The sequence below is a fragment of the Bos javanicus genome, chromosome 12 (assembly GCF_032452875.1).
Source record: "Bos javanicus breed banteng chromosome 12, ARS-OSU_banteng_1.0, whole genome shotgun sequence".
Taxonomy (NCBI): domain Eukaryota; kingdom Metazoa; phylum Chordata; class Mammalia; order Artiodactyla; family Bovidae; genus Bos; species Bos javanicus.
This window is the reverse complement of record NC_083879.1, coordinates 52,853,297-52,865,375: the sequence shown is the minus strand read 5'-3', so window position 1 is coordinate 52,865,375 and position 12,079 is coordinate 52,853,297. Positions and strand designations below refer to the sequence as shown.

General features: G+C 43.2%; 1 protein-coding gene across 2 annotated transcripts in view; it reads right to left on the bottom strand.

Moving 5' to 3' along the window:
* SLAIN1 (SLAIN motif family member 1) overlaps positions 1-10,744 on the bottom strand; it is a 52,613-nt gene extending 41,869 nt beyond the window's left edge. Inside the window, exon 1 of one of the 2 annotated variants that reach the window (XM_061435166.1) lies at positions 9,890-10,744. In XM_061435166.1, the coding sequence (XP_061291150.1) occupies positions 9,890-10,503 (614 nt within the window). In that variant the 5' untranslated portion in view covers positions 10,504-10,744. The remainder of the gene's footprint in view (positions 1-9,889) is intronic. The other variant, XM_061435167.1, reaches the window with a different exon arrangement.
* Between the last annotated feature and the right edge of the window lie 1,335 nt (positions 10,745-12,079).

The following is a 12,079-nucleotide window of genomic DNA, read 5'->3' as shown; positions in this document are numbered from 1 at the left end:
AGATTCTGCCAGCTTCTTTTAAAAATTAACATACACCTACTCTCTGATCCAGCCACTCAAAAGTCATAAAGTATTTACCAGAAAGACACAAATGCTGTGTGTCCACACAAAGACTTAATAGCCCCAAACTGAAAACCTCAATGTTCATAAAAAGATAAACAGATAAGACAAACCATTATTGTGTCCCTATCATCTAAAACCCTCACAATAAAAAGAAATGAACCAGTGATTCATATAACAACACATGAATTTCAAAATAATTAAATAAAGTCCCCTACATCAGAACCTTCAAATCACAAACTTTCAAAGCTGTAAACATGCATTCGTATCCAACTAATCACGTTAAGTTGTAATGGTTCACGTGACTGGCATATGCTGTCCGTGAACGTGCGTGCATCCTCTATAATCAGTTGGTCTTTTGTGTACTTTACTGCGTAGGACTGTATAGAGGACATTATCTTTAAACCCATGATGTATGTAAGCAAGTGGAAAAGCAGCAGTGATGTAGTGGGTACCACTAAGAAGTGACAAGCAATAACAATGGAAACAAAAGTGAAAATAACAGAGTGAAGCAAGGCAAAACGGTAGAGCTGCTGTACTGTACTACTGTACTTTAAGGTACTCTACTGAAAGTTTAAAAGTGTCTTTTGTTTTTTATGTATTAACATTATTTGTGTTTGTGTTAAAAGTATTATAAACCTATTACAGCACAGTACTATATAGCCAATTGTGTTAGCTGAGCACCCAGGCTAACTGCTAGACTTACAAATGCACTCTCAGAAAGAGGGGACTTGTCATACCTTGATTTAAAGAAGCCAGACCAAACAAAAAAAGGACATGCTCTGTGATTTCACTGATAAAGAAGTGCAGAAAATGCAAACTAACCTCGACTGACAGAAAACAGACCAGTGGCTGAGTTGGAGGTGGTCAGGATCAGGAGAGAATGTAATACAAGGGGCCACAAGGAAGTTTGGAGTGCTGGAATATATTCAGTATCTTGACTGTGGTGATAGCTTTATGGATTATACATACGTCAATATATACAAAATAGTACATTTTAAATATATGCACTTCACAGTTCACTTACACAGTAATGAATCTTTATTAAAAATGTCACAAGACAATAAGCAGCTGACTGCATCCTGTCCTTCAGTGAGCCCGGAGCTGCCATCTATCAGGCAGGTGCCACAGCCCCCACAGACATGAGCCACAACACTAGTCACCATGCAACTTCTTTATATTTCAGTTTCTTTTAATAAAATTTCCTCACTGCTTAATACACACACAAGTTCATGCACTGTCTGAGCCTTGGCTTGTTTACGAACCTATCTCAGCGCCCATGTGAAGTGCGTCTCTGCAAATCACCTCCAGCATCTCCCGGGACAACTGTTCCTTCCTCCTGCCGCTAGAAACCTCCACCAACCAGCCTGCCTAGGGATTTCACACACTCCCACCATTCTGGGGGTTTTTTTGGTAGCGTGTTTTGCTTTTCACTTGCAGGGGATCCCCTTAGAAAGACGTCCTTAATCTCTCCATGCCCACGTAATCTGGTTCTCTCATTTGACCACATGGCCTTACAGCACATTGAAAAGCAGCACTCACGTCCCAGAGGCATTTGCGACTGCTCTGGGACCCGCTCCGCCATGGTCACGTACAGGGAGTTATCTCTTTCATCTTCTGTTGTCCATTCATGCTTTCTGCTACTACGTCTCACCCCTATCCTGCAGTTCATAGACTATGGAGGTGAGCCTGTGACTGAAAGCAAAGAATTCACTTGAAAGTCTGCATAAGGAATAACTGGGACCTCAGATCACCTTCTCTACTGCATACGCAAGTCGCACCACTCCTCCACCACCGCCTAAGACCAGAGGCTTACTATGTGGCTAAGGGTGACCCAGAGAAACTGACTTCAGGCACACCAAACCTAGCTGAAAGAGAGAGGAAGCACCTCACTGAACCAGAGGGACTAACTGAAAATCTTCTTGCTGCTGCTGCTACTGCTAAGTCACTTCAGTCGTATCCAACTCTGTGCGACCCCATAGACGGCAGCCCACCAGGCTCCCCCATCCATGGGATTCTCCAGGCAAGAACACTGGAGTGGGTTGCCATTTCCTTCTCCAATGCAGGAAAGTGAAAAGTGAAAGTGAAGTCGCTCAGTCGTGTCTGACTCTTAGCGACCCCGTGGACTGCAGCCTACCAGGCTCCTCCATCCATGGGATTTTCCAGGCAAGAGTGCTGGAGTGGGGTGCCATTGCCTTCTCTGAATCTTCTTGCTAACTTGCCCTGTTTTCCCCTTTACATTCCTAAAGCTGACTGCCTTCTATCTCCCAGGAGTACAGAAAGTTTATGTTTGGAGACCCAGATGAACCCGAGAGAAGACCTAGTGGTAATGAAACCTCAACTGACCACCTACCCCATGTCTAGTAAAGTCAGCCAAAGAGCTCCATCCACACAGAGCCTTGACAGATCAATTTCAATACCACCTTTGGGTATGAAGAGACAACAAAAGACATCAGATACATGGAATATTCCTTTTAAGTAAAATCATGAGACTAGAAGTAGAAGGGGAAAAAAGAACTAAAGAGAAAAACAATGCAGGTAACAGATGAAAAGTCCAAGATGATTATAACTGACATCAACTGAGAAAAAAATGTTGTATTCACAAGACAAAACTAGGATATTTACAAAGAAGCAGTTCCTTCTTTCTTGGCAAATGAAACTTTTAAACTGTTAATAGAAGAAACAAAACATTCAATAAGTGAGCTTGAAAGATCAAGTTGAGGAAGTCTTCCAGGAGCAAAACACAAAGATTAACAACAGGAGGAGAGGGATAAGAAAATTAAAATTGTACCAGGCAGGGCCCATCTGACTGTTTTAAGTTCTAAACAACATGAAAGTGAAGAAAGGTTTTGTAAAGGCCAAAAATTTTCCAAAGTTGAAGGCAGGCCATCAAGTTCTAGACTGAAGGTGCCCACAAATGCCCAGTGCGACCAGTGAGGAGACAGACCCATACAAGGTACACAATGACACTTAAGAGCCTTAGGAGTAAAGAAAGAAAACCAAAGAAAAAGTCACAAAGAATTCACCGTCCAAATCACAGTGCGCTTCAACAGCTGTAAAACAATAAAAACTGAAACCATGGAACAGGGCCCTTACACATGAGGAAAAATAACTGACTTAGACTTTTATAGCCAGCCCAACTATGAATCTTGCATGAGAACAGAATACGGACATTGTCAAATACACAAGATTTCAAAGTCCTTCTCGTGCATGTCCTCAGAAAGCTACTGAGACTGCACCCCACCCACAAGAATAAATGAAATTCTGAGACAAAGGTTTATGAAACAGGAGATCAATACTACCAAGAAACCAAAGGAGTTACCAATGACAAGAGCACTGTGCATCTAGTCTAAGGAGCCGGCAGTAAAGGATGGAGCGATGGAATTAAGGGTTCCAGAAGGGATGCCACCACAAAGTAAATTTTTAAAAACAGATTTAAGGTATCACCAAATATTTTTGACCTTCTTGAGAAACTTTATGACTCCAGGAGCACGTTTAGACAATTAGTAACAAGGGATTAAAGAAAGTGAAAAGAAAACAGAGGCTGTTACTAACTCTTGGGAAGAACAAAGAGATTGGAGAAAATGAATGTAACATACAATTAACAGGGCTCAGCTAGTAACAGTAATAACTAACAATTTAAGGGAAGAAACTATGAAAACTCTTATGAGAAAGGGAAGAACATATGGCGGATGAAGGGAAGAGTGCTTAGTCTTTATTTTCTAAAACAAGTCTATAGATTTTTAAGATCATGTGGTATAAAGACCTTAGAAATAAAGAATGAAGAAACTGCTAAGGGAGTACACAGCAGTATCTATATGGAAGACTCAGGGGTAGCAGACAGTTGCTTTCTGTAATAGGTCTCTGTATAGATGAGTTTTTTTGTATTATTTACATCCTATTTATTGTATTACTTTGACAGAACTTTAGAAGCACTATGAAAATATATGGAATGAAGACAAAGGATCATTTTTAAGTCAGCCTCTAAAACAAAGTTTCCAGGATAGTTTTGAGCCCTACTACGTCTCTGGCTAGGCCTAGAACTGGATTTAAAAGGAAGTAAAGGGCAATTAGTTATGAAGACCATGTGGTTACAAACTCCCTGAGTATGTCTCCAAAATTACATAAGCAAGGTAAAACCTGTGTTTCTCGTAAATGGCTCTTATCTTCTGAGAAGTCATAAAGTTCACCTCATCATTACAATGCCAGTAATATTTACAATATCCTAATTTGCCACTGTTAATACAACATACCTCCTACCAATTGCTCTTTCACCTTGTACTGTTTCATTGATGGTATGTTAGAATCTGGCAAGAATATCTAAAAAGCCTTAGTCTAACACTTGAGGATCCTACAAATATTAGAAAAGCTATCATTTAAAACGTCACACTCTAATTTTCCTTCCCCTCTCTTCAAATCTTCCAAAAGGAATATTCAAAGTCTACCATAATAACCCTTAATGCTTCAAATGTATTTCAGAATGTCTAGAAAAATTGTCTTGGCTAATCTCAACGTTTGGTTCTAAAAACAACCTTTTTGCAGATAATCAAAAATAAATGTTACTGCAAAACAATTACATGCATATCACAGACCTGTCACGAAAAAGGAAAATGTGTCAATTTTCAGATAAGCCATTTTAAGAGGCTTCAATCACTAGAAGTTTTATATTAAGCAAAGGTAAAACACGGTAGCTGATTAGCACAATCAATCAATCTTTAGTCAGCTTAGATTCAGTAGCACCTGCTAGGGTTAAGCCGGTCAGAAATCTACCCCCACTGAACTATTTAAAAGGATACATCAAGTCTAAATTTTAGTTATTGAAGGGTCCTAAAGCAGACACTCCCTCTCCCTCCACATTTAGATCTAAACTCTATTTCAACCTCTCCCTGCAGGGTTTTCAAAGTTATTCATTTAAGAAGGCACATCAGCAGAGACTTCAGTCAACTCCCCTTGCTCTGAGAAAACACTGCGTATTTTCAATTAGCATTGTCAGAAAGTGAAGTACCCTCTGGTCTTTTCACTGAAAATCAATTATAAAAAAAAAAAACCAAAACAGTTTAGGTGGTCTAATTTAGCTGTGCCATATGTATAGCACAAGGTGTTCAACAGCTTTGATGCAAAACTGGCAATGATTTTAGCCAGCTGTCCAGGGCCCTGGTGGTATACAAGGAGGATGAATATCTCATTCACTAAGCTTTCCGTAATTTGTATTTTCCACCATTTTATCCTTGTATCTTTAAGAACTTTTCCCCTGTCCTTCCCAACTGAGCAAGTTAAAATCCCTGCCACATCCCTTTTACATAAACCCCAATACTCTGCTAATTGCTACTCCACTAAAATAAATGCTTCCTTATATGGTTATATTTTATATCAGCTGGCATGTTTTAATCTTGGCATTGTCTGAATACGCTCGTCTTCTGGTTGAGCTGTGCAGGCCCTGAGATGCCCCAGCGCTACACTATCCTCACGGAACTGTGCTCTTCTACTTGTTTTTCCAAATCCATTTTGCTTTAAAACAGAAAAACTTGGAGTTAGAAAATTCTAACTTTAGCCATAATGCACAAGTGCACTTACTATTTCAACGCAGGACATATACACATAAAACTGAAATAAGTTTAATCAACCCATGTTTGCATTATAAGATACAGGCACTCTGATCCTAATTTTATAGTCTATTGCACTTCATTAAAAAATAATACAGGTCAGTCCATGAAATGGACTTTGGAGCCTACTAATGGGTCACAACCATGCCTGGAGGAAAAAAAAATAATCAATGGTATAAATGCTTTTGAATCCACATAACCTGATTTTTAGTCAATTCTTTCAGTAAATAACTGAAGAGGTTCACATAAGTTATTTCTCCTTGGAGCTTCAGTCCCTTAACACTGAAATAGGTCAGAGAAAGGTCCAGTATGCACTTAATGACTTACTGTTCCCATGGGCACTTCATACCAGTCTGATTCCCTCTCCTGGTCCTAAGAAGGACCCTGGTCCTTTTTAGCCTGGTGACACTGGGACAGAGCCCTTTAAAACATTCTTCTGTACAGACCAGCAAATCATTCATGCGTGAACTGGGACTTTAGTCCTTTTGAGCTTTTAATTTGCTGCTGATGATCAGTTTCTCTGCTATACTTTCTAGTCTGTGGTCTCCTGGAGAGCTGAGGCTGTCAAGTTCGTAATATGATGGCATCAACAGCAGAGCAGGATGTAAAGTTTACTATAGGATTGTAATAACTGGACTTAAGATTCTGAAACCACCAACTCAATTTTCACACATTTAATTCTAGCAGAACTGTGCTAAAATAACCAGACTATATTGAGGCAAAGTTAAACACTTTAAAATTCAACTAAGATAAGAATTTGAAGAAATGAGACAATTGTTTTGTTTCAAAGCTTTTCTTCAAAACAAAAAGCAGAACACATCGTTCTTACATCCAATTTTTTTTTAATCAGAAGATGCTTTTAGGTTAAATAACTTGTTTGGGAAAAAGGCCTATGAGATCTGACTGATTAATCAACTATCACCAAGCAAATGTTATTCTGTAATTCACTGTTTTCTCTTGAGCCAAATTTTGCCTAGGTTGTAACAGAAGATGAACAGTTATATTCTAAGATTTTATTTGAAGTAGCCTTGCATAAAAGAACTTCTAAAATGTTCAATGATTAACCTACATTTGCGAACTTTCTTTCCTGAACTTTCTCTATGACATTTAAGCAGGAAGTACTATTCTAAATAATCAATTTGTTTAACCCATTAGGATAAAGTCATGATAAAAATGCATGAAAAATTGTAGGTAATAAAAGTTAACAGTAACTTATTCCTTAACAGTGTTACTTTAATAACGAATCTAAAAAGAAAAGATACAAATGAACTTACAAAACAGGAAGAGACTTATAGACTTAGAAAACCAACTTATGATTGCGGGGACAAAGGGATAGTTAGGGAGTTTGGGAAGGTCATGTACACACTGCTACATTCAAAATGGATAACCAACAAGAGCCTGTTGTATAAGACATAGAACTCTACTCAATGTTGTGTGTCAGCCTGGATAGGAAGTGGGTTTGGGGGAGAAAGGATCCCTGTATATGTATGGCAGAGCCCCTTCACTCTATACCTGAAACTACCACAAAATGTTAATCGGCTATAATCCAATACAAAATAAAAAGTTTAAAGTTTGCAGGGAAAAAATGATCCAACTGTTGGCACAGGGGGACAGACTGGCAAGATACATACAATGAAAGCTAAGTGTAAAAGTACTGATGTGTACATTTGCATGTTAATTTGTATAATTATCTTGAAGGTTAACAAGGTTACCTCAGTCACAGTAGTAAATTAAGGACAAAAGGGAAGACCTTTGTGACTTTATATTCACTTCTGTGTTTTGTCTTTTACCATGAATATGTAAAATTTTAAAATTTTTAAAAAAATAATCAAGTACATATTTTGTCAGCTTTAATTGTTTCTTAATAAATAGGGGTGGGAAGTGAAGCTGCTCTCCTGCAAACACATCATGGAAGCCAAATGACGTCACCAGGGTGGGAGATGAGGTTTATGGGGATGAAGGAACATCAGAGAACTCTTCAAGCATCAACAAGTGGGCTTAGTTTTGAAAAGTAAATCCCGTTGACTGCTTGTTCAGCAATAAACCAAGTACTGCAATACAAAAATCTCAATGTATAAAAATGCTATGATTTTCTATAAATCAGGAGACTTTAAAAAAAATTTAAGTCCATCCCACTAAGATTAACAACCCCTCCCTGTTTTTCCATTTGGGATTCTAACGCTGGTTTGTTCTGAAGAAGATACTCTAAACAGTGTCCCATTGGTCTGTAGAAACATCCGTAAAGTGTCAAGACATTGATTTATTCATTCACCTATATACTTGATGAGTGAAATTAGTAAATCCTGCTACAACTCAAACCTGGTTAGATTTGCTTCAAATCATCTCAAGTGCTAATTGGCTAATCTCATTACGTAGGTGATTTTTTAAGTTACTTTAATGCTGTTTTGACAAAAATTTAACTACAAAAGGAAACCCTAGGTATCAAAATACTAGCAACAGTTGGAGGATAACAAAATATAGTTGAAATCCATTTAATAAAAGAAAATATTACAATTATATTCACAACATATGTGCTAGTAAATCTAATACACTTGTAAAATAGTAAGTATATCATAATAAGTTTTAAAATGCTAACAGTTTTAAAGCACAGGATCGATCCCCACCCAAAATACAGTAAGTTTCCTTCTATTTAAGCACACATCTCCAGAAAAGGCCAAGTGGGGACTAAATCAATCTAAAATAATTTGAAAGTGGCGAAAGGGCTTACAGTTACTAGGAACTACCTTAAGAATCACCATGAGGGCATTTTCTGGTGCCATATTCAGGCTGAATTTGAAGTTACAATACAGCCTGGACTTTACAAAAATGAAATGGTTAAAGTTCCAGAAAGCAGTGAGTGGCTTCAATATTTACAACCTGTGTGCCTCCTGCCCAGCTGCCTGAACGTAATCAGGAGGATGACTACCCCTATTTATAGAAAGAGCTCCAAGTATTTTGACTCTCAGAATCAAGTCAATTAGTGAACCTTACAGTCACAGTTCTCACCGTAAGAGTGCGAAAAAAAGGAACCAAAAAGGTTCTCCATCTCTCATTCCCTCCTGAGCAACCATCTCTCATTCCCTCCTGAGCAATCATGGAACAGAAACACAAAGAAAGTGAGGAAAACCCAGCCTGAAGACAGGAAGAGGACCTGAGATTATAGAGAAAAGGACTACAACTATTCTTCAGGCCACTGCTAAGTAGACGTGAATGCTGTTCATTCACCAGGCCTGAACCTAAGTCCCACCTGATCTGAAGGATCTACTCATCTGACCACATCACACTGCCTCTAGTGACCAAGGACAACGTGAACCAACCTAAAGGCATGAAGTGACTAGTCCATGAGCAAGCACCATTACAAATAAAAAAATCAGAACTACAACCACTACCGCCCCCAGGCACCCACTGATCTGTGAAAATAGAGCTAACAGATTTCAACCAAATAAGGGCTGCCAGCCTCAAGTTTTCTGATAACTTGTAGTTCCTAAAAAATAAATAAATAAAAGCAGCTTCTCTAAGCTCACTTTTCTTCAATCACGAATTTATTTTTTTAAGCAAGTTCCTCGGGTCCTAGGTAACAGAGTGCCTTCAAGCTGCTCACACCATTCCCCGAAAAGCTTTTTTTTTCTTATCACCCTTACTGATAGGAAAGCCAGTGAGTTCAGCACACTGCAAAAAGCAAGTCAGTCTCTGAAGTGAGAAGCTATCAAAGATGCAGCGAATGAAGACAATCAACAGACAGAACGAACCTCTTCAAGAGAGAGCCATCACTAGGTGGCTCAGGGTACCAAGGAGGTAGGGACAGCACGCCAATGCTGCCCCCAGTCTTGGTTTGGGAGGACAGAACAGTAACAGCGCAGATAGAGGCCAACCCCTACCCATCCCCCAAAAGACTGAAGAAAAAAAAAAAGCAGGACCGAGTGTCAAAAAGACAGCGTGGATTTTGCAGTTAACGCTAACGAGGAGCTTTGGTACCCAATCATCAGCAAAGACAAAACAAGAAGATGAAAAGGACCAGCTAGCTCATCCCCAGACAACGGGTCAGCCTGTTGATGGATCAGCCTGAACTATGAGAAAATAGGTTTCCACCCTGGTTCAACAGCCTCTGCTTATCGCCCAGCTCAGCATCTGCCTGGTCACCCCGTCTACGGACGATGGCTGTGGTCCCCCCACTCTCCCGCCCAGCCCTCGCCCTCCCCGGGGGTCGCAGCGGAGCTCGGCAATACCAGGTGTAGTCGTCTTCGTCCCGCCAGGCGGCCAAGCTCTCCAGGTCCAGCGGCTCCACCTCGTCCAGCAGCGTGGGGGGCGGCGAGGAGGGCGCGGCGGCGGCCCCCGGCGGTGTCCCCGCGCCCCCGGGCTCCGGGCCGCCGCCGCAGCCGCCCGCGCCGAAGAAGCCCGCCGCAGGCTTGAAGTAGACGAAGGGAGCCTCGGGGGGCTGCGCCAGGCTGCAGAGCAGGGAGGGCGCCGGGCTGGGCAGGCAGTAGGTCCCCGGGAAAGCGGGGCTAGAGCCGCCGCTGCCGCCGCCGCCCCCCGCAGCCAAGGCCAGCCCCAACCCCAGGCCCCCCGAGGCGGCGGCGGCGGCCGGAGGGCTCCGCGGGGCCAAGGGGCTACAGGCCCCGGCGGGCGGCGGCGCGGCGGGCGGCGGCGGCGGCGACAGGAGCAGCAGGTGCGGGGCGGCGGACGCGGTGGCCGTCTGGCTACGCAGCTGCTCGTTTTGCTTCTCCAGCATGCGCACCAGCTCCTTCAGCTTCTTCACCTCCAGCTCGGTGTTCACCACCTGCCCGGAGCCCGCTCCGGAGCCGCCCCCCGCCGAAGCGCATTTCACCTGCTCCGCCATCATCGTGGGCCCAGAGAGCGCCTCGGACACCCGGGGAGGGGGTGGGGGCGTGCCGAAGCACCGGCTCCTCGCGCCGCAGGGAGAAGCTACGGCTCCTTCCCTACCGCCCCGGCCCGGACTGCCGACCACGCTAGGCGGAGGCCGAGCGGGCGATTCGCATCAGCACCCGGGCCCAGCCTCCCGCCGAAGCAGTCGCCGCCGAGCCGCTCTGCACATGCTCAGAGCGTCCCTCCAGTCCCCTGGGCGCAGTGAAGGCTCCGGGTTTTAGCCGCGGCCCCCGGGCGGGGCGGGGCGCGGGCGCCTGGTGGGCGGGGCCGAGGTGTAGGACAGGACTTTGAGGTGGGGGCCCGAGGCGCTCGCGAGGGGCGGGGCGCGGGCCGGGGTCCTTGGGCCACCGCCCCCGCCCACGCTACCCAATCCCAGGTGCCTGATTGGACGCGGCCAGCACTTTCCCGCCACGGGCACTTCCTCTAGCCGCGGCCGGCGAGGGAACTGCGCAGACTTGAGAACCAGGGGCGGTGTTCCAAAAAAGCAGGCGCTGCAGGTGCCTGCCTTGGCGGGGTACAGAGAATGCCCGCAGGTTTGGTCTTTTGCCAGAGCGCTTGTGCTGAACGACAGCATCTACTAGCCACTAGCTGGTTAAACCAATCGAAATCCAAAAGGCCAGGGAACGTTGTGTACCAAAAAGTAAAAACGTGGAGCGGAAAGGCTTTGAGATGATGCTGTTAAGCCCCTAATTGGTAATGCAAAAACAGAGTGGTGAGAGAGCGAAGAGTCCAGGAGAAAGGAAATCGCCCTCTCACTAAGAGGGGGAGAGTGACCAGTTGGTAAAGAGCCAAGTGTCCAGCTTATTCTAAAGTCGTCTGATTTGAACTGTTCTACTACCACCAATGTTTAACACGAAAAAGAGTATTTTTATACCATGTATATAATCATACATTGATTAAACAAAAGATCTTTGAGCTCCTAACCCTGCGCCAGATACCGTTCTAAGAGTTGGCCAAGCATTCAAGTGAACAAAACAGACAAAAAAATCATTGTGGGAGAAACATTAGTAAAATTGAATGATGTTCCATCTGTTAAATAATTTACAAGCTCTTGGGTCTTGCTGGGGTGGGGGTGGGGAAGAAAAGCAGAAAACCTAGGAACTCTGACCCGGGTACCCCTGTTTCTCCTGCGAACTGCCTTTTCTTCCATCTTCCGGAAATTATTGATAGATCTGCTTTTAAACGGGGTTGGGGAAGGGTTCTTAAGCAGAAGAATTGAGTCAAGTTTCATTCCATTAATATTGACGTAGCAATTGGGGGTGTTTAACACAGAGAAAAGTCTGAGGGCTTTATTATAAGACACTTCAGCACAACTGGCTCTCATCCTCAGATGATACACTGTCTAGTGAAGCTCTGGGACTTTTCCATACCAGTCTGCGTGACCATGTACCACATCCCTCTGGAACTGCTCCCATATTGTATCTGTTGGTTTTATGACAGATACAGCTCTGTGCCTTCCTGCTCAGAAACACTTGTGTCTTGTCAGTTGCCCATTTATATCTCCAACTTCTGTGTGTAGGGAGGGTGATCTC